The sequence below is a fragment of the Macaca mulatta genome, chromosome 4 (assembly GCF_049350105.2).
Source record: "Macaca mulatta isolate MMU2019108-1 chromosome 4, T2T-MMU8v2.0, whole genome shotgun sequence".
In the NCBI taxonomy this organism is placed as follows: domain Eukaryota; kingdom Metazoa; phylum Chordata; class Mammalia; order Primates; family Cercopithecidae; genus Macaca; species Macaca mulatta.
The window spans coordinates 153,492,573-153,520,499 of NC_133409.1; the positions used below are offsets into that span (position 1 = coordinate 153,492,573).

Here is a 27,927-nt window from a genome sequence, read left to right on the forward strand (position 1 = left end):
CTACAAGGCTACAAAAACAGGCACATAAACCAATGGGACAGAATAGAGAACTCAGAAAAGAGACTGCACATCTACAACCATTTGATCTTCAACAAACCTGACAAAAACAAGCAACAGGGAAAGGATTCCCTATTTAATAAATGATGCTGGGAGAACTGGCTAGCCATATGCAGAAAATTGAAACTGGACCCCCTCCTTACATTTTACACAAAAGTTAACTCAAGATGGATTAAAGACTTAAACGTAAAATCCAAAACTAGTAAAACCCTGGAAGAAAATCTAGGCAATACCATTCCGGACATAGGGATGGGCAAAGATTTTATGATGAAATCGCCAAAAGCATCTGCCACAAAAGCAAAACTTGACAAATGGGATCTAATTAAACAAAACAGCTTCTGCACAGCAAAAAAAACTATCATCAGAGCAAACAGACATTCTATGGATGGGAGAAAATTTGTGCAATCTACTCATCTGACAAAGGTCTCATATTCAGAATCTACAAAGAACTTAAGCAAATTTACACGAAAAAAAACAACTTCATTAAAAAGTGGACAAAGGACCTGAATAGACACTTCTCAGAAGCAGATGCACATGTGCCCAACAAAAATATGAAAAAAAGGTCAATATCACGGATCATTACAGAAATGCAAATCAAAACCACAAATGAGATACCATCTCATGCCAGCCAGAATGGCAATTATTAAAAAGTCAAGAAACAACAGATGCTGGTGAGGTTGCGGAGGAACAGGAATGCTTTTACACTGTTAGAGGAAAATAAACCGGTTAATCCATTGTGGAAGAGAGTGTGGCAATTCCTCAAAGATTTAGAACCAGAAATACCATTTGACCCAGCAATCCCAGTACAGGATATATACCCAAAGGAATATAAATCATTCTATTATAAAGATATATGCATGTTTACACTCATTGCAGCACTATTCACAGTGGAATAGTGAAGAGTGAATAGTCTTCAGTGAAGACATGGAATCAACCCAAATGCCCATCAATGATGGACTGGATAAAGAAAATATGGTACATATACACCATGGAATATTATGCAGCCATAAAAAGGAATGAGGTCAAGTCCTTTTCAAGGATATGGATGAGCTGGAAGCCATTATCCTCAGGAAACTCACACAGGAACAGAAAACCAAACGACACATGTTCTCTTTTATAATTGGGAACTAAGCAATGAGAACACATGGACACAGCAAGAGGAACAACACACACTGGGGCCTGTTGGGAGAGGGCAGTGGTTGGGAGGATCATTAGCAAAAACAGCTAATGCATGCCAGGGTTAATGCCTAGGTGATGAGTTGATAGGTGCAGCAAACCACCATGGCACACATTTACCTATGTAACAAACCTGCACATCCTGCACAGGTACCCTGGAACTTAAAATACAATTAAATTAAAAGACAAGCTTAAAGAGTTAATGAAAAATAATTAGATAATAGAAGTCTTTGATTTTGAAAAACCAGAAAAAATAGTTTTAATTTTGCTTTTAACATGTATTCAAATCGTTTGATACTGTTCCCTTCCAGAGGTACAGCTTAATTCCCCCTCTTGAGTGTGGCTTGGACTTAATGAGGCACTTCTGATATGGACTGGCTCTGTGCTCCCACCCAAATCTCATCTTGAATTGTCATTCGAATTGTAATCCCTACCTGTTGGGGGAGGGACCACATGGGAGGTGATTGGATCATGGGGACAGTTCCCCCATGCTGTTCTCATGATACTGAGGGAATTCTCATGAGATGTGATGGTTCTATAAGGGGCATTTTCCTGCTTCGTTCTGCATTTCTCTCTCCTGCCACCATGTGAAGAAGGACATGTTTGCTTCCACTTCTGCCATGACTCTAAGTTTCCTGGGGCAGGCTCCTCAGCAATGCAGAACTGTGAGTCAGTTAAACCTCTTTCCTTTATAAATCACCCAATCTCAGGTATTTCTTTATAGCAGTGTGAGAATGGACTAATACAACTTCTAACTTATAGAATAATGCTGACATAACAGTTTGTGACGTTGGGTGTAGAACATAAAACTCACTGCAGCTTCCACCTTCTCTCTCTCTCTGTCTCCGGGATCATGAGCTCTGGGGGAAGCCAGCTGCTGTGCCATAAGCAGCCCTGCAGGAAGGTCCATGTGACTGAGAACTGAGGCCTTCTGGGACTAGATAACAAGGAACTAGGCCTTTTCCAACAGCCATGTGACTGATCCATCTTTCTTATGAATCCTCAGCCCCAGTGAAGTCCTCAGATGATGCAGCCCTTGACTGACAACTGGACTGCAATCTTGTGAGAGGTCCTGAGCCAGAAGCACTCAGGGAAACCTCTCCTGGATTCCTAACCATTGGAAACTGTGGGAGATGATGAATATTTGTTGTTTTGAGCTAAGTGTTACATAATTTGTTACTCAATCGTAAATAAATAATACATTTTCACAAGAGAGGATGTATTATTACATGTTAAATTGCATTTGCTCCAAATGTATCATCATTATCATTATTATTTTCGAGACAAGGTCTCACTCTGTAACCCAGGCTGGAGTGCGGTGGCATGATCACCATGCACCGCAGTGTCGACCTCCTGGGCTCAAGGGACCCTCTGATCTCAGCCTCCTGAGTAGCTGGGACTACAGGCATGAACCACCATGCCTGACTAATTTTCTAATATTTTGTAGAGATGGGGGTTTTGCCCAGGCTGATCTTGAACTTCTGGAGTCAACAAATCTGCCTTCCTCTGCCTTCCACAGTGCTAGGATAGCAGGCGTGAGCCACCACATAAGGCCTAAAGTAATTATAAGATATTAAACATGTAATTTAGTTTTAAAAGGTAAGGAGAATTTCCATGGCCAAAGAGGATGTAGTTTAATATCGTTCACAATGATCACTTTACTTGAACTTCAATTTCCTACTGTGTCTCAATTAAACAGAAAAGGAAGATCCAGCCCTTGCTGGGCTGATTCTATGATGGCCCCAACAGCCAGCTCCTGGTCATTCACCTTCCCCCAGTGATTCAACCAACTCTAATGTAGGTGCTGCTGTGAAGGGATTTAGCAGATATAATTAAGCGCCTCAATTAGTTGACTTTAGGCTGGGTTTCTCCTGCTTGGACAGTCCTAATCAGGTGAGCCCTTGAAAGGACTGGGTTCTTCCTGAGCATAGAGAAACACAGTGTGAGAAGGATTCAGCATGAGGGGTTTCCTCCACTGTGGGCTTTAAAAATGAAGAGGCTATGGGCCGGGTGCGGAGGTTCACGCCTGTAATCCCAGTACTTTGGGAGGCTGAGGCAGGCAGATCAAGAGGTCAGGAGATCGAGACCATCCTGAATAACACGGTGAAACCCTGTCTCTACTAAAAATACAAAAAAAAAAAAAAAAAATTAGCCTAGCGTAGTGGCGGGCGCCTGTAGTCTCAGCTACTTGGGAGGGTGAGACAGGAGAATGGCGTGAACCAGGGAGGTGGAGCTTGCAGTGAGCTGAGATTGCACCACTGCACTCCAGCCTGGGCTACAGAGCGAGACTCTGCCAAAAAAAAAAAAGGGGGGAGCTGTGTAGGAAAGAACGCTGGTGAGCACCAGGAATTGAGCGCAGCCCTTCACGTTCTCTACATTGACAACCAGCAATGAACAGGGACTTTAGTCTTACAACTGTAAGAAACTGCATTCTGCCACGTCTCTATAAACCTGATGGTGGATTCAAAATGAAAACACAGCTTTTGGAAGCCCAGAACAGAGATTCTATCCACATCTTGCCCAGATTTCTGACCAAGGAACTAGAAGTAGATAAATGGGTGTTGTTTTGCCAGGGGTGGTAGTACATGAATGAATTGATGAATTGATATGCACACTAGTTACATAAAATAAAATCTTTCTGAACTTTTTCAGTGTTTTGCACTTCATAATTATCTGGGATGCAATTTAATACACTCATATTTCATTCATTAAGTCGATAAAAATTAATTTAGTGCCTATGATGAACCAGGTATCCCTTCATATGCTCACCTGCCTGACACTCCAGAAGTTTCACAAGACCGAGGTGGAGACACCAGAGTGTTTTAGGTGGAGAAATGACACACTCTGACCGACAGGAGCAGGACCACTGTGAAGACAACAGTCACGTAGCAGGTCATGGGACAGTGCTAGTGTCACAATTCACAAGTGACAGTGCAGTGGGGACTAAAGGGAGAGGAGGGTCTGAAGGATGAGAGGGACTGAAGGAAGGGCTGGAGAAGCAGGCGCTGACGAAAAGGACCAGAGGAAAGAATTCGAAAGCAGCAGAATTCTTAGGTTTCAATACATTGTTTTATGGATTTTAATATATCCATCTACAGAGCCTAGCAGCGTGTCCTTGGCAGTTGGCCTTTACTACCTTATGTGGGTCTGCCTAAAAACTAATTGCTTTTATGTAAATCAGGTTTTAAAAATACTAAGTGTTCCTATAAAATATACACAACACTTAGAAATGGATACTTCCTAAAAACAGGCAGTGCATGAGCACTGGTGAGGGGCATTGTGACTGCATTGAACAGTTGCAACTGTGAGGTGAATACCATGTACTGTTTGCGGACATATAGTCTGCAAACTATATGTCTCCTGGTTGCAACATATAGTAACACAGTGTGCTAGTTTATACTGAGGAAATATCCTGGACTCACACAGAAACTCAGAGCTATGGAATGATGGTACATTTAAAATACGACAAGCGGGAGTCACAGATACATTGTTTGCGAAAGTGAAATTTAGGAGCTTTCTGAGTCCTGTTGTAACGCTTTTGGACACATTTATAAATCAAGGGGCCAAAGTCACATTTTTTGCCGATTAGATTCCTGATCATTCGGGGGTTACCAAGATTCTACAACCCAATGTATTTAATAAACAAACAGCAAACTGGTCTCTATTCTGTCTCATGCACTCAGGCGCAACTTTTCCAGATTAAAAAAAAAAAAAAAAAAAAATCTCTATACCTTCATTCCCAGAGCAAGCTCACTCTCTGGCACCAAGCTCCGTGGGGTGAGTTTTCTCCTAGAAGAGTCCAAGGGGACAGGTAAGGAGTGGGAGGCAGGGAGTCCAGTTCAGGGAGGGAGATTTCGGGATGAAAAGTGAAGGGAGAGGGACGGGGCCCATGCCCAGGGGTTCTCCCTGGTTTCTCAGACAGCTCCTGGGCCAAGACTCAGGGAGACATTGAGACAGAGCGCTTGGCACAGGAGGAGCGGGGTCAGGGCGAAGTCCCAGGGCCCCAGGTGTGGCTCTCAGGGTCTTAGGCCCCGAAGGCGGTGTATGGATTGGGGAGTCCCAGCGTTGGGGATTCCGCATCTCCGCAGTTTCTCTTCTTCTGACAACCTGCGTCCTGTCCTTCTGCCGGAATACTCACCACGCGGACCCCGTTCTCACTCCCATTGGGTGTCGGGTTTCTAGAGACGCCAATCAGCGTCGCCGCGGTCCCGGTTCTAAAGTCCCCACTCACCCACCAGGACTCAGATTCTCCGCAGACGCCAAGGATGGCGGTCATGGCCCCCCGAACCCTCCTCCTGGTGCTCTCAGGGGTCCTAGCCCTGACCCGGACCTGGGCCGGTGAGTGCGGGGTCGCGAGGGAAACGGCCTCTGCCGAGAGCAGCGAGGGGCCCGCCCGGCGGGGGCGCAGGACCGGGGAGCCGCGCGGGGAGGAGGGTCGGGCGGGTCTCAGCCTCTCCTCGCCCCCAGGCTCGCACTCCATGAGGTATTTCTACACCTCCATGTCCCGGCCCGGCCGCGGGGAGCCCCGCTTCTTCGCCGTGGGCTACGTGGACGACACGCAGTTCGTGCGGTTCGACAGCGACGCCGAGAGTCCGAGGATGGAGCCGCGGGCGCCGTGGGTGGAGCAGGAGGGGCCGGAGTATTGGGACCGGGAGACACAGAACATGAAGAACGCGACACAGACCTACCGAGGGAACCTGCGGACCCTGCTCCGCTACTACAACCAGAGCGAGGCCGGTGAGTGACCTCGGCTCGGGGCTCAGGTCACGACCCCTCCCCATCCCCCACGGACGGCCCGGGTGGCCCCGAGTCTCTGGGTCCCAGATCCACCCCGAAGCCGCGGGACCCGGGGACCCTTGACCCGGGAGAGCCCCAGGAGCCTTTACCCGATTTCCTTTTTAGTTTGGGCCAAAATCCCCGTGGGTTGGTCGGGGCGGGGCGAGGCTCGGTGGGCGGGGCTGACCGCGGGGGCGGGGCCAGGGTCTCACACACTCCAGAAGATGTACGGCTGCGACCTGGGGCCGGACGGGCGCCTCCTCCGCGGGTATGAACAGTTCGCCTACGACGGCAGGGATTACATCGTCCTGAACGAGGACCTGCGCTCCTGGACCGCTGCGGACTTGGCGGCTCAGAACACCCAGCGGAAGTGGGAGGCGGCCCGTGCGGCGGAGCAGCACAGAACCTACCTGGAGGGCGAGTGCCTGGAGTGGCTCCGCAGATACTTGGAGAACGGGAAGGAGACGCTGCAGCGCGCGGGTACCAGGGGCCACGGGGCGCCTCCCTGATCTCCTGTGGATCTCCCGGGGTGGCCTCCCACAAGGAGGGGAGACAAATGGGATCAACACTAGAATATCGCCCTCCCTCTGGTCCTGAGGGAGAGGAATCCTCCTGGGTTTCCAGATCCTGTACCAGAGAGTGACTCTGAGGGTCCACCCTGCTCTCTGACACAATTAAGGATAAAATCTCTGAGGGAATGAAGGGAAGACGATTCCTCGAATACTGATCAAGGGTTCCCTTTGACACCGGCAGCAGCCTTGGGCCCCGTGACTTTTCCTCTCAGGCCTTGTTCTCTGCTTCACACTCAATGTGTGTGGGGGTCTGAGTCCAGCTCCTCTGAGTCCCTCAGCCTCCACTCAGGTCAGGAGCAGAAGTCACTGTTCCCTCCTCAGGGAATAGAATTTTCCACGGAATAGGAGATTCTCACAGGTGCCTGTGTCCAGGATGGTGTCTGGGTTCTGGGCTCCCTTCCCCACCCCAGGTGTCCTGTCCATTCTCAAGATGGTCACATGCGTGCTGGTGGAGTGTCCCATGACAGATGCAAAATGACTGAATTTTCTGACTCTTCCCATCAGACCCCCCCAAGACACATGTGACCCACCACCCCGTCTCTGACTACGAGGCCACCCTGAGGTGCTGGGCCCTGGGCTTCTACCCTGCGGAGATCACACTGACCTGGCAGCGGGATGGAGAGGAACAAACTCAGGATACAGAGCTCGTGGAGAGCAGGCCTACAGGGGATGGAACCTTCCAAAAGTGGGCGGCTGTGGTGGTGCCTTCTGGAGAGGAGCAGAGATACACCTGTCATGTGCAGCATGAGGGTCTGCCCGAGCCCCTCACCTTGAGATGGGGTAAAGAGGGAGATGGGGGTGTCATGTCTCTTAGGGAAAGCCGAAGCCTTTCTGGAGACCTTTAGCAGGGTCGGGACCCCTCACCTTCCCCTCTTTTCCCAGAGCCGTCTTCCCAGTCTACCATCCTCATCGTAGGCATCATTGCTGGCCTGGTTCTCCTTGGAACTGTGGTCACTGGAGCTGTGGTCGCTGCTGTGATGTGGAGGAGGAAGAGCTCAGGTGAGGAAGGGGTGAGGAGTGGGGTCTGGGATTTCTTGTCTCACTGAGGGCTTCAAACCCCAGGTAGAAGTGTACACTGTCTGGTTACTGGGAAGCACCATCCACACTCATGGGCTGACCCAGCCTGGGCCCTGTGTGCCAGCACCTACTCTTTTGTAAAGCACCTGTTACAATGAAGGACAGATAGATCACCTTGATTATGGTGGTGATGGGACCTGATCCCAGCAGTCACAAGTCACAAGGGAAGGTCCCTGCTGAGGACAGACCTCAGGAGGGCAATTGGTCCAGGACCCACACCTACTTTCTTCATGTTTCCTGATCCTGCCCTGGGTCTGCAATCACACATTTCTGGAAACTTCTCTGGGGTCCAAGACTAGGAGATTCCTCTAGGACCTTATGGCCCTGACTCCTTTCTGATATCTCACAGGACATTTTCTTCCCATAGATAGATAAGGCGGGAGCTACTCTCAGGCTGCAAGTAAGTATGAAGGAGGCTGATCCCTGAGATCCTTGGGATATTGTGGTTGGGAGCCCATGGGGGAGCTCACTAACCCCACAGTTCCTCCTCTAGCCACATCTCCAGAGGGATCTGACCAGGTCCTGTTCTTGTTCTACTCCAGGCAGTGACAGTGCCCAGGGCTCTGATGTGTCTCTCATGGCTTTAAAGGTGAGACCCTGGGGGGCCTGATGTGTGGGGGGTGTTGGGGGAACAGTGGACGCAGCTGTGCTGTGGGGTTTGTTTGACTTGGATGTACTGAGCATGTGATGGGCTGTTTAAAGTGTCACTCCTCACTGTGACGGATGTGAATTTTTTCATGAATATTTTTTCTATAGTGTGAGACAGCTGCCTTGTGTGGGACTGCGAGGCAAGATTTGTTCACGCCTTCTCTTTGTGACTTGAAGAACCCTGACTTTCTTTCTGCAAAGGCACCTGAATGTGTCTGTGTTCCTGTAGGCATAATGTGAGGAGGTGGGGAGAACACCCCATCCCCGTGTCCACCATGACCCTCTTCCCCACGCTGACCTGTGTTCCCTCCCCATTTATCTTTCCTGTTCCAGGGAGGTGGGGCTGGGATGTCTCTATCTCTGTCTCAACTTCATGGTGCACTGAGCTGTATCTTCTTCCTTCCCTATTACAATTAGAACCTGAGTATAAATTTACTTTTTCAAATTCTTGCCATGAGAGGTTAATGAGTTAATTAAAGGAGAAGATTCCGGAAATTTGAGAGAGAAAATAAATGGAAGACCTGAGAACCTTCCAGAGTCGACGTGTTTCTTATGCTGATTTGTTGCAGGGGAGGAGAGTAGATGGGGCTGTGCCCAGTTTGTGTTCCGGCCACCACGGGCTTTATGTGGTCACTGCTTGGCTGAGTCATCTTTGCTCCTTTATTGTCCTTGGCCTTTCAGTAGAACCTTGTCCCACCAAGACCTGTGATCACAGGGAGTTGGATGTCACCTAGGGCAGTCCCTGCATACAAATCTCCTTGTGTTATCAAGAGATAAATTTTCAGACCTGTCCAGATCTTGCCCTCCTCCCAGGGCTCTTTCCTGGATTGTATTTTCCATCTTGTCTCCAATCGTTTTAAAGGAACCGGATTCTGAAATTTGCAGAGAGGATGGGTCCCCTAGTTTCTCATCACAGGTAAGTTTCTGTTGGAGCTCCTCTTCTGCTGTCCCACTCATCTTCCTGCCCTGAGTTGTAGTAATCCCAGCGCTGGCTCCAATCCAAACTCATGGATGTATAAAGCAGAGTCTAATTTAGATTCATATGTGGTTGGAAAATTGTACCCATAAGGCTAGGATTATTGTTCTTGAAGAGAAAAATATGGTTGTGTGCTGCAGTGTGCATCCCATCCCAGAGGGAGGGGTGAGGATGTAAAGTGTGAAAAGATACAGAAAGTAAGGAGGTGGGAGAGTGGGGGTCCCTCTGCATGTGGAGCTCACCTGATGCAAGTAGGTCTCAGAATCTTCAGGCATGTCATAGGTAAAGGCAGTGTTCACCTGCTCCGTGTCCATGGCTCAGCTGAATAGGTTGGTAGTCAAAGAATTTGTCTTTAAAAACATTTTGGAGTCATTCTCCAGCAAGTGCAGAAGTATAAAAAAATTTAGTCACCTGAGGTGCATTCCTTGGCTTCCTGGCCAGTTTTCCCAAGGCCTCCACTGCCAGCATGCACCCTGGGTGCCCTCCACACTCTCCGAGTGTCCAAATGTGTGTGAGGAGGTTAAGGGCAGGAAGAACTATTGGATCATGGATTGAGGTGCCTTTTCCCACCTCTGGAGGTGGTGAGGTGTGGATTCATAAGCTGGCATTGAAGAGATCACTGCCATTTGTGAATGTTTGTTTGGTCACCAACAGTCATGGCTGAACCCTGAGAAGGAAGAGAAACTTGTCTAAAAAAAGTAATTGTCCTGAGAAGAAATCTGTAGAAATACCTGCAGGTCGATCACTAAGGTCATCTCAGAGTGTGACTTGGGGTCTGGCCCGACTCACGGACCTTCTCCAATATGGAAGTAGCAACTCCATGCCAGCCAGGACCTGAGAACCTCTCCAGGTGCTCAGGGGCCAGCAATTATGCAGCCTGCCATCTGTGCCTGGCACTTCCTTCATATGTCTGGCTGTCCTTGGAGGGCTGAAGTTCAAGGAGTCGGGGCAAGGAGGTGGTGACCAGGCAAAGCTTGAGTTGCAAGAAGACATGGATATGAGGCCATCCTGGTCACTGTTGCCTGATCAAGGTCTTTGTTCCTTGTGGAGGCAGAATTCACTGCGTGTTAGTTTTTCCTACTGTAATGAACGTGAACTTGGGGTTGATGCACTGATACAATAAGGTTTGCTCTGCTGCAGTAGTGTTGCCTCCGTGTAAGAGAAACAAAGGCTTCAATATAACATCTGCCTGTTTATCTTAGAGCCAAAGGGCTAACAAAGCATCTGTGGGAACACAGCGGCACACACCCCAGTCAGGACCCCGCAAGGACTGAACCAAATGTGGGGTCATTAGCTTTTCCTGGCCTCAGATAGGAGTCTCACTCTGCCTCAGCCATGACTCCTATACCATGTGCATGTGGCAGGTGTCTGTGTGCCCAGCAAGGACACAGTTCAGAGAGCTTTCTTCATTACCTAGGGTGTGTGGTTGGAAAAAAAAAAAGTTGCCTACGTCCATGAGGCTCTGGAGGGAAGCATAGAACCTACTACTAAATTCTTCCGGGCTGACCCATTTCAGGCCATGGTTTCCTCTGTATCAAAGTTGCTCTCTCACTGATCTACTGACAGTTAGCCCTTAACACAAGAGTGTGTGGAGCGGTAAAATCCACGTCGACCTGAGAAGGCCCCAGACATGTAATGATGTCTGGTGGCTTTGGCTGGGCTGCCCCATGGCTGTTCTCCTTCCTGGGCATTCCCCCCTCCCATCTCACTGGAGCTGTGTCGGGTTCACCTGTCCTCTCTTCTCACTCCCATTCTTCAGAGTGGGGTGCCATGGTGTGCTCCTCTCTCCCCAACATAGCACTGGTGTCCCCTTTGGAGCCTAGTTTCTCTTTTCATCTCCAGGCCTGCTGGGGACGCCATAATCCTAGGAAGTTGGCTGCTGGGCATCCACTATGGTCTCCAGCCCTGGACCACAGGTGCTGTCATATTTTGGGTGGAAAGGAATTTGATTCTTTTCTGGAAAGTAAAGGAAAATAGATGAGGGCAATTAGATTGCTCTCATGGGAACTTGAAAGACTCTTCCTCTTCCCCCTACTTTAACAAGATAAACGGAGAAAAGGAGCTCCCATTAAGGGAAAACATTGACTCTATCCCTATTGACTCTCTCCTTGAAATGGAATTTAGATTCAATTTCAAATTGAAATCATTTTCAGAGGTAGAGTCAAATTCAAATATTGACTCTATCCCTGAAATTAAATCATGAGCAAATAAGAAATTTATGAGATTCAAACTAAGCCATTTAAGTAAACTATTCCAGAATTTAAAGCTCAGCAATGACAAGATACCAGGAAACAGTGACAATTCTCCCACTCCACAGGTGAGGCCAGTGAGACTGGTCAGGGCTTGCTGCCTGCTGCTTGGTGCTGTCCTGGTACTTTAGAAGCATCTGTGATTCTGTGAACCTCACCCACGGTGGCCCAACAACTTCCTTTTACTTATGTGAGCCCGACTCTGCTTTTATGGCTTGTACCCAAGTAATTCAAGTTATTAATTTATGACTTACACAGTCCCATGTGGAGAAAGGGAAGGAGAGTTGGTACTTTTCAATGTTACTACCTGCTAAGCATTTATATGTGAAATGTTGCTTTTTAAAGCCATACTTTTGGATTAAAGCAAACACTCATATATTTAAGTAAATTCTGTGAAGAATGTGAACATTGTAGGTGAGTGCATTATTCTCAGCTTCCATCTCCTCACAGAGCCATCGTCCACTCTATTCCATCCCGTCCCCTGCACTGGGAGGCAACCATGACAAAGGGCACGGCCTATGCTCCTTTGGCATCTGGCTTCTGCTTGGGTTTGGATGATAACAGACACCTCCAGGGGATGGGGGTGTGGGAGGAGAAGTAACTCAGGGTTTTCATTCCCTCACTCCCTCTGGGCAGCTGTGGTTCTGTAATCACTTCAGGCCTCTACCTACAGCCCCAGGGATGCGGGACTATCCCTACTGAAAGCTGCAGGTTGGCCTGAGTTCTGGAAATTGCTCCCTTCCTTGCTCTTTCAAGCTCAGAGTTGCAGTTTCCTGCTACAGATCATCCCAGGGAGCTTCAGCGCCCCCTTGTGGCTTTCTTAGCCCTGCCAGCACCTCTGTAATATGTGTCTTCCTTCTGCCTCATCTCTTTCCTGCCAGACCCCGACCACGGGGTGTTCCCACAAAAGAAGTGACAAGAATTTATTTATGGAATAACACATCTATTCACAATGTTAATTCAGTTTGTTTTGGTAGAGACTGGATCTTGCTATGTTGCCCAGGCTGGTCTTCAACTACTGGACTCAAGCAATCCCCTTGCCTCAGCCTTCCAAAGTACTAGGACTATAGGCGTGAGCGAGTGTGCCCAGGCCTTAATTCAAAATTTTGACTTACTACAATGAAAGGGAAGCAATAGAAGCATTTTGGAAATGGAGCAGGAAAGAAGGCAAAGGTGGGAAAGATCAATCTGTGTCATCTGAGAAGCCCCACGTGCAGAGGCTGTCCCGGGTCTTTAGGGGACAGCAACAACAAAGCACACAGGATGCTAGTGTCAGGGACAGAGCATGGCCACGGCGGGATGAGAGTGGCTCTCTTATGAAATAATGCTTATATACATCCCTTATGAGAAGGATCAGATCAACATATAAAAATATGCCAAATAAAGTGAAACTCAAGGCAGGAGTGGGACTAGCCATTCTCAGCCCTTGACCTCCATGGACTTGGAGAAAGGCTCAGCCTGGAGATGTGTGAGGCCTCCGACCTGGAGCAGCACCCGCCCCTAAAGACCAGGCACAAATCCCAGCACATGGAGGGATCCAGACAAATACACAAGAAATGACCACAGCAGGAGCTTTACTGAGCACAGAGCAAGGCTGCACACCACTCAGCACCTGCCCTCCACCTGCCCTTCTCTCCCCAGCACAGCAGATCCTCAGAATCCAAAAAGAGATCCTAACCTCCATGTTTTATTAATGGCTTATAATGTTTTATCACATCTTCCATCAATGATATGCAGAAGATAGCTGTAGAACAACACATCTATTTAGGGTGAGTGAGTCACAGTGGATATCTGGGAGGGAGACCCTGTAACCCTTTCATTCCAAGAAAAGAAATGATGGTCCTGGGAGAGATCCCAGGCCTGGATATTGGGATTATGTGGAAGGGGTTCTGAGGCATCAGGGGCACGGGCCTTACTCCCGCCATCCTCCCTGTGCTATGCTTGGGAGGAGACAGAGCTCATCAGCTGCGCAGCTCGGGGAAGAGAAGGCAGGGTGTACACAGAGACACGGGGAACTGAGAACAATCTGTTTCTTGCTGGTCTGTACAAGGCGGCTTTCAACTGTGGAGAACATGTTAATGACCAGATTCAGCTCAGCCACTCTCAGCCTTGACACCCTGAGCACTAGGGCAGCCCATCACCATTCCCTACCTTCAAATCCAAAGATCCCCTATAGCCCAAGGCTGCTCCCTGCCCTCAACTGCTGTTGGCATCAGGTCTGAGAGATCATATTTCAGCAAGATGTGAGCACCACATCAGTGTCCAGGATCCTGTCACCACCTCAAGAATGACAATAAAAACACCCAGCAGAGCCTGCAGAAGGAGACTGTATTTGAGGTAGGACCATGGGATAGGTGAGGAACAGGACTGTTCCTGCTGCCCCTTCCATGCTGCTCTTTATAGTATAGACCCCTCCTGAAGTTCTTTTGAGGACAGAAGACCCTGTTAGGTGTCATGGTGCAGAGGGGGCCTTGAGGGCGTTGAATACCTGGTTAACATTGCTACTTAGCTGAGATTAGGAAGGTAATCCCAAACGCAGGAGAAGAGAAAGAGCCAGCATGGGACCCTGCAGTCACCCTCCTGGACATCTGTTTGCAGGGAGGGTCTTTCCTGCAGGGTTGGGGCACCCAGTATTGAGGTCCTATGTGTATGGCTACCCTGCTGTTCTTATCTGTGAATGGGGCCAGACCCATTTCTTCCTCCAACGAAACAACCAGGGGAATCCATCGACAAAACACCTGCTAGCTTCACATTAATCCTGTATTAGTTTGATTTAATATTTCATATCTTATAATAAATGAAATGGAAGGATGATCTCTTTGGTAAAAGTAATTCCAATTCCTGGGGCCCTGGATCCCTTATCTCACTCTTTAAATTTCTCATGGAGGATCAGGGGAGTACAGAGCCCTGAAACAGTCATGAGGCCTGAAGCTCCCTGGTGTAAAGGACCCTCCCCTGCACCCTGGGGCTCAGAGCAAACAGCACAGCTGACTCCCAGAGTCTCCAGCCTCCATCCTCTAATGTCAGCCTGAACTTTCCCAGTCTTCCTGGCTGCCAAGCTTCTGGTTCCCAGCAGCCTCCTCTCTCACCCTTCACCTCTTCTGATCGGGGCCGTTGGCCACTTGACAGGCAGTGCCCTCCTTGTCAGTCTGCCTGTTTGCCTGGTTCCCTCTCAGAGTTTGTGGCTTGACTGGGTTCACTATCTCCAGCCCCACCAGGAACAGGAAGAAGTGACTGGGCAAATCCCCCAATAGCAGTGGGATCCCTACACATGAGATGGGGCAAAACCATCATTCTAGTGCCTCCCATACCTGAGAACTTCTTGCACATCACAGTTCCAAGGACTAGAACAGGAAGTAGCTCTAAGTCAGAAATGGTTTCCATGATGGTTAGGATGAGCTGGGAAGGGGGTTCTGAGAAGGGAATGAGAGGGGTCTCCACCTGCAGGTCAAAACTCTGACCCTGTCACAGGGTCCAGAACAGCTCCTGCTTGCCAGTTCTGTGAAGGGGTTTCCATCTTATACCCATTTGTACTCATCTCAGTATAAGAGGCCTGAACAGCCCCTTATGCAGCACACAGCACAGCGATTCCTGCTCCTCCCCAGAAGCCACCAGCACAGCCACCCACTTCTAGAAGGTCCCATTCCCCTGAGGCCCGGGGTCCCCATGCTATACGTCCTGAGTGTGGTCTGCCCTCCCACAGTCAAATCAGCGTGATCTTTCCTGGGTAGAATCCCTAGGCCTGGCACCTCAAGGTGACCTTCCCATTAGGTCCTGAGTGATGGGTCACAAGTGCTGATGGCTGCTCTGAGGAGAGTCTCAGAGGTGGAAAAAATTTAATGAGAATCCCAGCTCTCAGCCTCCTTGCCAGAGGTCCAGCAGAAATTTTCAAAGTTAAAAGTGGATTCAGGATAAACAGTTTACCTAATCTCTAGTGCTCTCTCTCTCTACACATGTGTCTCATTGTCTGTGAAGCTACTATTATGCTTCTAACGTTGGTGATATTCTTTTTCAGTTTTAAAATGTCTATGATTTTTTTTCTAATTTGCACTCAGGTTTTGCAACCTTTTAATACTATCTGTTACATTGTGATGTTAGAAAATAGCAGTCGTTTGTGGTACTTTCACGCACTGTGTCTCTGCTGATTCAGTTTCCTGGTATTTTATCTTCTGGTTGTGTTAAAGGTAATCTCTAATTGTTGGGCACAGAAGACTAGGGAAGAGACAGATCCCTTGGTGCAGTATACCACTACTGACAAACACATCACTGTTGACAAGGGGAACTGCTGTCCTTTCCTAGTTACCTCCCTGCACTCCTCCTCCCTGTCCCTTCTACCCACCCACCCTCAGGACAGCCTTAGGAGCCTGGGCAGAATCCCCAGATCCACAATAGAAATGCTGAGGAGGAGGAGGAAGCGGCATGATAAGGGCCTCCTTCCCTCTTATAGGGACCCCTCCAGGTAACATAATTCCAGCTTCAGGAGGTCCTGACGTGCGGCCCCGAGGACTACAGTACCTTCCAGCAGCATCGTCTCCTTGCCATGCTGCGGGTTTCTGCGCCTAGGGTAGTGACACATTACGGGTTCCCTTGCAGTCTCCGTGATCCAGAACCTCTCCCAGGTGCACTTGATCCTCTGAGCCGCAGATCGCGCCGCTGTCCAGGTCTTTACGTCTGGTTCAGGGACATTATTCCCCGTCGCAGGGGGCTGAAAGTGTCCCCTAAGGAAGTTCTCAAATGGTGCCACCATGCAGCCAAGCAGTAACTGCAGGTGCAGGGCCCTGAACCTGTCCAGGGGTCAGCCCAAAGCAGGGCTAGAAACCCCGCTTCGCCCAGCGCACCTCAGATCCTCCCTCCCTCTGTGATTAGTCACAGCAGAAGTCAGTCACCAACCAGATTTAAGGCGAAACCTGGAGCAAAATTTCCCCAGTGCTCCCCCACCTGTGAGGGGTCAGCTGACGCCTCGGCCCCTCCCTCTGGGGTTGGGGGGACACCTGTGCCCCGAGCCTGACGTCACTCACCGGCTGGCCCTGGTGGGTGGTGCCGGCCCAGGAACCCTCAGTAACACATTCCCTGCGGTCATCGAAAACTTTCCTCAGGGCGCCCACAGTCCTATTCCATCTTCTGCACCCGCGGCGCCCGCGGCTTCACGCTCTGATCCTCGTTGCGGCTGTGGAAGCGCAGAAACCGCGTGTGGCCCACAAAGGCACCACTGAGGATTCCAGGGCTCGCGCGGTGGAGGTGGAGTCCGGTGGCCTCCAAGTACCCAGGAATGCGGGCCTGGACCCTGGGAACGGGCACATTGTGGGCGGGAGAGGCGCAGGGAGCCTGGGACCCTGGCCCACTCCCCTGGGTTCCCCATCCGCCCAGTCTCCGGGACGCGCTCGCTCTGCCTCCCCGCAAGGACCCAGCCTCCCGGGCTCCCTCCCACGTCCCACCCCGGCCCTGGAGCCGCTCACCTACGAGCTTCTTACTGTGTGGGAGGAGCTAGGGAGGGGACAAAGGAACGGGGACCAGGGGAGGGTGGCGTGGAGCATCGGCGCCTGGAGAAATGACCTGAGGAGTCTGCAGACCCCAGCTCTGGGCGAAGGCGCCACGGGGGGAGCTGTTGAGCCCTGAAGGTTGCCCTTTCCCTCCTGCCTCCTCAGCCCCAGTTCATCCTGATCCTCTCCTCACCAGCTCAGGTCTCCCCAAGGTCAGGGCCCACAGAGGAGCAGGGGTGGGGGGTTCCGGCACGCGGCATCCGGCTTCTCTGGGTATCTTGGAGTCCAGGGAGAATCATGGAGATCTCCCACTTTATGAAGCCCATTCTCCACTCACTCTGATGACTTCTCTAGACCCCAGTGGAAACCAGATACAACGCCCACATCAGTCCTGGGGGAAAAACAAGAGCAAAGTATGAGAGGTGGCCATGAGGTCCGGGAAACTCCTGCAGAATTCTCATGAGAGGAAACTCTTCAGAGCTGGGTCCTTGGCTTAGTTTGTCTTGCCTGCCCTGCCACCTGTCCCAGAGCTGGAGATACTCAGGTTTAAGTCAGAGACTTTGGATATCTTCCTTGATGGTGACATAATTTTTGTCTTCTTCTCTCCTGGAAGGGGAGCCCCAGAACCATCAGAGTGATCCACTCTGCCCTCTCTTCTCATTCTTCTGTCTCTCCAATCTGTCTCCCTGAGCTGGACTCTCCACCCACCCGCACATTCTGGATAATGCAGAGATGTGAGCATGACCCCGGGTCAGGATTGTCTGCATGCAAACCCAGCTCCACCGTGGCGACCTTCATTCCTATTGTATCACCTGAAAACGGAAAGCACCCCATATAGATGTGAGAATTACATGAATTCGTATTTTTAAAGTGCTGAGGACACAGACTAACACATAGCACCATGACAGTGTATGATATTATCACTGTTGCTATGTATTTAGTCCTTTTTGCCAGAGCCTCTTCTTTTCCCTCTGGGTTCCCAGGGAAATTCTCTGTTGGAAGATTATGTCTGCAAGAGACCTCCACCTGGGAAATGCTGGCCCGTGGTGGGATCTTCCTTTTATTAAATGGAGCAATTGTTGGTGGATCGACAGCTAGTGAGCCAGTGACAGTACAGTTCATGTTTGAAAGACCACATACTTAGGATTAACTTCATTTTAATAAAGGCACATCCCACACATTGTAAGTCCAATGTCATTTGTGAGGAGATTGGTTTGATTGGGTCATGGGAATATCACTCTACTTTCTTTGAGAGAGTTTTGCAACACATTTCAAACCTCTGCTTCTCATTTCACACTATTTGGCTCACAAGTGAAGGTGATGAGAAGTGTCTTCATACTGTGCATCCTGGTTTGTCTATCAGAGCCATAGTTACATATTACACATAGAGATTATTTTCTTATGTTAAGATTTATATATATATATATTATACTGATGGAATAAAGATGGATATTATTACAGTGCTTAAATGGCTACTACTGGTATCTATGCACTTTCTCTCTTGGCATATGACATTAACATATAGAATTGTACAGTGAACTTTGGTTTCCAGCAATAGCTGATTAGGTCATTTGGACCAGCTCTCCCATTGAGTACCACTGGAAAAGTGGGAGGAAAATACATATTTGAAAAGTCTGCTTGAATTTATAGATGGGCCAGCAAAGCAGTGAAGATTTGCCAGTTCAGGAACCAGGAAGAGGCAGAAATCCAGAAGAGCACCTTGAGCTGTGGGGCTGCTTCTGTGGACCAGATGCAGTGACACCTGCCTCCCGGGCAAGAAGGCAGCTTCTGGGATTCAGAACTAAAGTGTCCCAATACTTAGAAGGTCTCTTGGTCTCTCTAGAATTCAGTGCTCATTGGCCAGGGCTATGATACTCACACTCATTCCTTGGAGGAGCCAAGCTTCAGGTTTGGCTGCCTCTGGGACATTTCATGCTAGAAAAACCCCAACAGGTGTAGGTAAAGGGTGTAGAGGACACCAGCCACCCTTCCATGGAGCTCTGCCCAGTGGTCTCCCCTCACTTCCACTGAGGGACAACATGGCCATTTGGCCATTTTTCTATTTTACTAAATTCATGGGGACATGGCCAACGTAAGTAAGAGAACACTGGGAGGTACCTTGGACAGAGCTCCAGGCAGTCACAGCGTTTGGGTCTCTGTGTCCTTTCCCTTCATCTCAACCAAAGAGCATTTGTGGAGGCTGAAGAACAACAGACTTTAAATATCAGAAGTGAATCTAGGACCACTGATCCATTGTGGTCAGGAGGCTGGAGCCATGTGGTCCAGCAGTAATGAAGGCTATGAGTCCTTGGTCACCCCAAGGCTCTCCCCAATTAGGAGCTATCTCTCACTGCTGTCAGGGACCCCAGGAGCTGGATATGACCTTTTTTTTTTTTTTAATCACTTCTGATAAGAACCTGGAGAGGTCCCAGAGCATATAGACCTTGATCGAAATGGGGCCAGAGTGGAGTCAGGCAAAACTCTGCAATGATTCAGAGGCACCTAAGTGTAAAATAATATCTCAACTCAGAGCTTCCATTAGAGCATCAGGCTCCATAGTTCCTGTATTTGCACTGTGAGAACTGGGGCTTGATGAGAACAGAAATAGTTACATGTGCAGAAAAGCATATGTAGTTAGAAACCTGGGTCATGATTCAAGGTGTGGGAGGGCCCTTGTCTTTTCCATGGTAGAAAGTGGGGCTTTCTGTCATCTTGGTTCTGATGGGCCAAGTGCAGAAGATAAACCTTCCTGCTTTCGGCTGAGTGACTGATAATAGAAGCTGGAGTTAAGAGAATCAGTGGCAGCCTCTCTCTCTCCATGCCCCAGCCCAGTAAATCTAAGCCAGGACTTGGGGCTCTGGCACTTTCTTCTCACTATACGTTCTCTTTCTCTGGCTCAAAAGAGAACCACATGTAACAGAAACCGAGGGCTACAATTCTCATAGAACCCAGAAAACTGGACTAGGGACCTGGAGAGTCGTGTGCCTGTCATTGCTCCTCCACTCAGGTGCTGTGTGACCTCAGGAGAAGCTCTCTATTCCTAGGGCCTCTTTGATACATCTGTGAATCACGGACAAAATCCTCCATTCTAGCAACAATACTGAAATGCAGGGAGGAACAAGTGATCAATGAGGAGGAAAACAGCAAAGTGATGACACTTACTCCTAGACAAAACTTTTTAGGAGAATGTACCTTAAAGGAAGGAGAAAAACATATAGTACCTGTGATCCCCTGCCAAAAAAAGCCTGTTTAGTTTACTAATTGTAATTGTTCATCATCTTTCTGTAAAGTTAGGGCAAAACTAGCTCCCTCAACATTTCAAATAAATTAAATACAGTCGGTGATTCTATGTCAGTTTAGGTCTACAGCTTTTCCTTTGTGTGAAACCGAAAGAGAATGGGAACGTCTTCATTTTTCTGTGGTGGCCAGGGGACCCTCAGAAGCTTGAAAATGACCTTATATCATCCATTTTCAATTGACTCACTCTATCCTCTCTATCCTTTGGAATACCAGGTAATTCATACTCTTAAAAGATCTCATGTTCCTAGACATGATAGGTTAGAAAAGGTAATATTTCTGTTTTAATTTGATAGGGCTGCCATAATAATGCACCAAATGCTGGGTGACTTAAGTAATAAATGTTTATTGTCTCACAATTCTGGAGGCTAAAGGTGCAAGGTCAAGGTGCTGCAGAGTTTATTTCTTCTGAGGTCTCTTTCCTTGGCTTGTAGCTGGCCACTTCTCCTTCTGCCTTCTCAAGATAGGGTTTCAACATATGGATTTTGGTGGCATAGGTACATGATTCTTCTTCTAATGGTATGGATCATCTTTGGCTGTGGATAGTCTAAAGTCTAAAAGACAGTACATCGCTTTGGCTTAACTGTTTCTCTTGGTTTTCTGAAATTTTGGTCTTACAATAGAAACAAACAAGAAAGAGAACCGAAGTCTAATTCTTCCTGGAAGGTGAACCTCCTCTCTAACTCTGGGTTATCCCAGACACTAAGACGTGGTGCTGCGCAGCTCCCCAAGGTCCTACTCACTCTAATGATTCTGTTTCTGTCTTTTTAACTGGGAAGAAGAGTCTCTCTCAAGAGAGTAACCTCTTCTGATGCTGTATGGGCTTTATTCTCCTTAAACTTAAAGAATGTAAAAGATCTTAATAAAAAGGAAAATATTCGCCAAATTTTTATCACACTCATAATTTTTGTACCTTTTAAAATGCCCCATATTGTGTTGAGTTTATTTTTAAATACGCTTTATTGGTACATAATATTTGTACATATTTATGAGGTACATGTTATCATTTGATACATGCGTAGAATGTGTGTATAATAAGTCAGGATATTTAGGGTATCCATCACCTCAAGCACTTATCATTTCTTTGTGTTGGGAACATTTTAAATCCACTATTATAGCTATTTTGAAATATACATTTTTGTTAACTTTAGTCAGTCTGCTGTGCTATCAAACATTAGAACTTATTTTCTCTATGTAACTGAACATTTGTATCCATTAATCTGCCTCTCAATATTTTCTCACTCCTCTATTCTTCCCAGTTTCTGGTAACTGTCATTCTACCCTCCCTACCTCCCTGAGGTTAATCTTTTTTTTTTTTTTTTTTTTTTTTTTTTTTGAGACGGAGTCTCGCTGTGTCTCCCAGGCTGGAGTGCGGTGGCGAGATCTCGGCTCACTGCAAGCTCCACCTCCGGGTTCACGCCATTCTCCCGCCTCAGCCTCCCAAGTAGCTGGGACTACAGGCGCCCGTCACCACGCCCGGCTAGTTTTTTTTTTTTTTTTTTTTTTTTTGTATTTTTAGTAGAGACGGGGTTTCACCATGTTAGCCAGGATAGTCTCGATCTCCTGACCTTGTGATCCACCCGCCTCGGCCTCCCAAAGTGCTGGGATTACAGGCTTGAGCCACCGCGCCCGGCCGGTTAACCTTTTTAACTCACATATATGAGTGACAACATGTGATATCTGCCTTTCCTTGCTTGGTTTACTTCACCTAAGGTAATGACCTTCAGTTCCACCCATGTTCTTGAAACTGTCAGGATTTCATTCTTTTTTATGACTGAATCACATTCCATTGTGTATATATACCACCGTTTATTCATTCACCCATTGATGGATTCACCCTTTGATTTCGTATCTTTGCTATGTGCGTAGTGCTTCAATAAACCTAGGGGTGCAGGTACTGTTTTGATAACATTGATTTTTTTTTTGCTGGATAAATACCCAGGAGCAGAGTTTTGTTGGATCCAATAGTAGTTCTATTTTTTGTTTTTTTGAGAAATCACTATACTGTTTTCCATAACTGTTACACTTATTTACTTTCCCACCAAGCTGTACTACAGTTCCTGTTTCTCCACATGCTCACCAGCATCTATTACTTTTTCTTACTAATAGCCATTCTAACTAGGATAAGATGATATTTCATTGTAGTTTTGATTTGCATTTTCCTGATATTTAATAATGCTGGGTGTTTTTTGTATACCTGTTAGCCATTTGTATGTCTCCTTTTGTGAAATCTCTATTCAGACCTTCTGTCCACTTTTTAATTGGATTATTTGTGTTTTTTACTGCTGAGTTTTTGAGTTCCTTGTATAGTCTAGATATTAGTTCCTTGTTGGATGAATACATAGCAAGTATTTTCTCTACTCAACAGGTTACCTCTTCATTCTGTTAATTTTTCCATTTGCTGTGTTGAAGCTATTTAGTTAAATATAGTCCTATTTGTCTATTTTTATTTTTGTTGTCTGTGCTTTTGACATGTTAGCCATAAAGTCTTTGCCTAGACACATGTCTGGAGTGTTTCCTGTATGCATTCCTCTAGTCGTTTTACAGTTTGAGGACTTACATTTAAATCTGTAATCCATTTTGAGTTGGTTTTTGTGTGTGGTAAAAGGCAGGGGTCTAGTGGTATTCCTCTGCATCTGGTAGCGTTTTCTCAGCTCTATTTAAGAGACTCATTCTTTCCCCATTGTATATTCTCGGTTCCTTCGCCAAAAATGAGTTGGCTATCAATGTATGGATTTCTATGTGAGTTCTCTTTTGTGTTCTGTTGGTTTATCTGTTTGTTTTTATGCCAGTACCATGCTGATTTGGTTACTATAATCTCATAGTATATTTTGAATTCAGGTAGTGTGATGCCTCTGGCTTTGTTCTTTTTGCTCATGATTGCTTTGGCTATTTGGGAAATTTTACGCTTCCATATGCATTTCATATTTTTTTCTACTTCTGTGAAGAATGATATTGGTATTTTGATAGGGATGGAATTGAATCTGTCAATTACTTTGAGTAGTATGAACATTTTAACAATATTATTTCTTCCAATTTATGTGCATGAAATATGTTTCTTTTTGTTTTTTCCTTAGAGACAGGATGTCACTGTTTTCTAGGCTGGTCTTAAATTCCTGGGCTCAAACAATTATTCTGTCTTATCCTCCTAAAGTGCCAGGATTACAGGTGTGTGTCACCATGCCTGGTTCTTTCAGTTTTGTGTACTCTTCAATTTCTTTCATCAAAGCTTTATAGGTTTTGTTTTATTTTCTGGGATAAATTGATTCTTAGTATTTTATCTTCTTTGTGATTTGTAAATGGTGTTGTTTTCTTGATTTCTTTTTCAGACTGTATGGTGCTGGTATATATAAATGCTATGAAAGTTTTCACATTGATTTTGTATCCTGCAGTTTTACTAAATTTATTAGTTCTAACCATTTATTTGGTGGAATCTTCAGGTTTTTCTGAGTAAAAGATCATGTCATTTGCGAATAAGGGTCAGTTGACTTTCTCCTATGCTATTTGGATGCCCTTTATTTCCTCTTCTTGCCTGATTGCTCTGGCTAGAACTTCTAGCACTACGTGGAATAAAGGTGATGAAAGTGGGAGTCTTTGTCTTGTTCCAGATCTTAGAGGAGAGCCTGTAAGTTTGTCTCCATTCAGAATAATGTTAGCTATATGTTTGTCATATATGGACATAACATGTTTTATTATTCTTTTGGTGCATTGTTGGATTTGGTTGCTAATATTTTAAATTATTATTTATGTCAGCGACACTGTAATTTTTGTTATAAGCACTTTAAACTTATAAAATGTATATATACCAAAATAATCAGATCTTCATCAACTTTATCAATGAATTCTGACAAATACAGCCATATCACTCTTGCCACTATCAATGTACACAAAGACCCCTTTTCTCCCTTCAACTCTGCTTCCCTGTCCCCAGCAGCCATTGATCTGATGACTATCATGATAGCGTAATTCTTCCTGTTTTAATATTTCACACAAATCTACTCATCCCTTACGGCCTCCCCTGTGCCTGGCTTTTTGCGATTGGGGTAATATCTATGTGATGTATCCATGTTGGTGCACGTATGAGTAGTTCATTTTTATTGCTGATAATATTCCATCGTATGATTTGATCATGATTGTTGCACATTGGCAGTTATTTGATTTTTTGCTATTATAAATAAAGAAACTGTGAACATTCTTATAGACGGATTTTGACAAAATCTTCATTTCTCTTGAGTAAATACTTAGGAATGGAAATGGTAGCCATACGGTACTAGCTTGTTTAACTTTATTACATCATACAAAACTGATTTTCAAAGTGGCTGTTTTATATTCCTATAGGTAATGGATGAGAGTACAGATGTTCAACATCCTTGCCAACATTTATAGTTATTAATCATTTTAAATTTAGCCTTTTGAATGGTTGCTTAGTGGTTTCTCACTGTGGTTTTACTTTGTGTTTTTTCCTGAAGACAATTGGCCATTCATATATCTTCTTTTGTAATGTTTCAGATTTCTCTACAGATTGTGGAAGGTGCTAAATAAATATGAGTTCTCTTTCTCTAGTGCTAGACATAAAGCAGAATGTTCAGAATCCATCCACACCTCCCAATCTGGCCAACCACACACCATATTTGCCTCTAGAAGTTCCTGCTCCTTCATCCCTCTTTCACAGTCTATCCACTTCATTCTGGCTCCAGCTCACACTCCTCCAGGAAATCTGTTATTGTGAAGGTCACTAACATGCTCAGTATTGTCATCTCTCCATCTGTCTTTACTTCTCTGCAGCTTTCCTCACACTCAATAAATCCTTTTTTATTTTGCTCAATTTCTATGGATTCACTTCACAAATTTATACTATGAATTAGTTCTAGCTGGAAGTAAAAATAGAGAATTATAAGAAATATTTGCGAAGCCGCCACTCAGGTTTATCAATTCAGGACATTTTAACATTATGAGCTATATGTAGTATACCCAGAAAATAATAGAAATACATGTAGATAGCCCTGATTTTACACAGTTCTGATATGCATGTGTTTCAGTCAATACTGTACTGAGCAAACCAAGAACTGCTGGTGAATGTTTGTCTTGAATTTGATGTATTTCCTTATATTCTTACTAAGTTTTAGAAAAGTCTCTCTGTTTGACATGCTTTCAGTCTTTTTTTTTTTTTTTTTTTTTTTTTTTGGAATCAGAGCCTCTGTCTGTCACTTGGGCTGAAATGCAGTGGCATAAACACAGCTCACTTCAGCCTCGACCTGCCAGACTCAAGCAATTCCTCCCACCTTGGCCTCTTGAGTAGCTGGGACTAGAGGTTTGCACCACCAGGCCTGGGTAATTTTTGTACATTTTGTAGAGATGGGGTTTTGCCATGTTTCCCAGGCTGGCCTGGAACTCCTGGGGTCAAGCAACCTGCTCTCCTTGGCCTCCCAAGGTGCTAGGATTACAGGCGTAGGTCCCCACACCTGGCTTTGCTTTTAAACCTTTTATAAATTGTTTCTTGCTGATCTTATCATTCATTGCTGAGACCAGCTCGGTCGGGGAGACCCCAACCCAGTGGCACTAGAGGAATTAAAGACACACACACAGAAATATGGCATGTGGAGTGGGAGATCGGGGTCTTACAGCCTTCAGAGCTGAGAGCCTCGAACAGAGATTTACCCACATATTTATTGACAGCAAGCCAGTGATTAGCATTATTTCTATAGATTATAGATAACTAAATGCATTTCTTACGGGAAATAAAGGGATGGGCCCAAACAAAGGGATGGGCTTTGACTAGCTATCTGCTGCAGGAACATGTCCTTAAGGACAGATTGCTCATGCTATTGTTTGTGGTTCAGGAACACCGTTAAGCAGTTTTCCGCTGTGGGTGGGCCAGGTGTTCCTTGCCCTCATTCCGGTAAACCCACAACCTTCAGCGTGGACGTCATGGCCACCACAAACAAGCCACAGTGCTGCAGAGATTTTGTTTTTTTGTTTTTGTTTTTTTTGTTTGTTTTCTTTTTTTTTTTTTGAGACGGAGTCTCGCTCTGTCGCCCAGGCTGGAGTGCAGTGGCGCGATCTCGGCTCACTGCAAGCTCCGCCTCCCGGGTTCACGCCATTCTTCTGCCTCAGCCTCCCGAGTAGCTGGGACTACAGGCGCCCACAACCGCGCCCGGCTAATTTTTTGTATTTTTAGTAGAGACGGGGTTTCACCGTGGTCTGGATCTCCTGACCTTGTGATCCGCCCGCCTCGGCCTCCCAAAGTGCTGGGATTACAGGCGTGAGCCACCGCGCCCGGCCGAGATTTTGTTTATGTCCAGTTTTGGGGCCAGCTTATGGCCAGATTTGGGGGCCTGTTCCCAACAATTCTTTTGCTTGTTTTTTCAGTTAACGTGGTCTATGAGACGAATAAATGTTCAGACAAATAGTTCATTTGTTTTGGTTGCAGGATAGTATTCCATGGCAGGAATGTGCTACAATTTATCTCTTCCCCTTTTCATTGACCTCTACATAGTCTCTAGTAGAGACATTGCTACAATGAACATGCTGGGACATTGCTTTCTGGTTCCAGGAATATGCGAGCTCCCCTAGGATATTTAAATTTTAAATTTAAATTAAAAAAATAAAAATTCTACCTCCCCAAAACTCCTCAGGACCCACAGGCAGGCACTACAGCAGCGACTGGAGAAGAGGGCCCTGGGAACAGGAAGGACACCACCGCTTGACCTCGGGCACCTGAAGGACAACCTGGAGGGCTCCGGGAACACCACAAAGGTCCAGGCAGAGCCAACCCTCACAGGCCCAGGGAAGGGCAGCGCCACGGGCCGGCAAGACAGGCCCACCGCCACGGAGAGGGGCTGCCCAAAAGGCAACAGCCACAGGAGATGAGCAGGGGTAGGACTCATCTCCCCAACCCCACCGACGCCACGAGGCAGAGGGCGGGGACAGCGAGGTCGGCCGGATTCCGCACCCCTGTCTCCCACGCAGCACCCATGGGCAGGGAGGAGAGACTATGGGCTGCAGGCAGAAGGGGAAGAGTGGTCACGTTAGCCATGTCAGTCCCTCATGTGTGGTACCTCCTGCCCCGCCCGGGAGAACGTGACGTCACCACATCCATCACTTGTTCTCTTTCACTCTTCCCATTCCTTCCTCTTCCCGATATATTTATATAGTAATTATGTTTAGTTTGTTGTAACCAAGCGAGTTATAGAGAAACGCCACACTTTGAGACAAATTATGGAGTCTTTTATTAGCCGGAGACCGGGAAGCAGCTAGCGCTCAAAATTCTCTCGGCCCCGAAGAAGGGGCTAGATTTTCTTTTATACTATAGTCTAAATAGGGGAGGGAGGTTTAACTGAAGCAATTTTACAGAAGCAGAATAGGCAAAAAAAATTAATTGGTTATAGAAGAAGTTACAAAAAATAAACAGTTCCAGGGGCAGGGGCTTAAACCAATATCATTAAAAGATAAATGCAGGCGCTTTAGGTACCATCCACTGAGCACATTCCCAGGAGCTGCTGGTACAGCCTGCCTCAATATCTTATCAGCAAGTGCATTCCTGGATGTGCTTGGAGTCAGTTTGCACTAGTTATTCCCTGAATGGGGATAAAGGAGGCTGCAAGTGAAGAAACTAAAAT

General features: G+C 46.8%; 1 protein-coding gene across 29 annotated transcripts in view; it reads left to right on the forward strand.

The window, feature by feature from the left end:
- MAMU-AG (major histocompatibility complex, class I, AG) overlaps nt 1-27,927 on the forward strand; it is a 180,421-nt gene that overhangs the window by 93,080 nt on the left and 59,414 nt on the right. For 7 of the 29 annotated variants that reach the window (XR_013415974.1, XR_013415980.1, XR_013415978.1 and 4 more), the window contains one exon: nt 8,415-8,834. The exons of 1 other annotated variant lie outside the window; for it this stretch is intronic. Coding sequence is in view for 15 of the 28 variants with exons in the window: in XM_077998236.1 (XP_077854362.1) it covers nt 8,415-8,546 (132 nt within the window). In the remaining 13 variants the exon portion in view is untranslated. Of the gene's footprint in view, nt 1-5,476; nt 5,975-6,213; nt 6,490-7,085; nt 7,380-7,463; nt 7,599-8,007; nt 8,063-8,163; nt 8,248-8,414; nt 8,835-27,927 lie in introns of those variants that run through there. 21 more of the 29 variants (XR_013415993.1, XR_013415994.1, XR_013415985.1 and 18 more) reach the window with 21 other exon arrangements.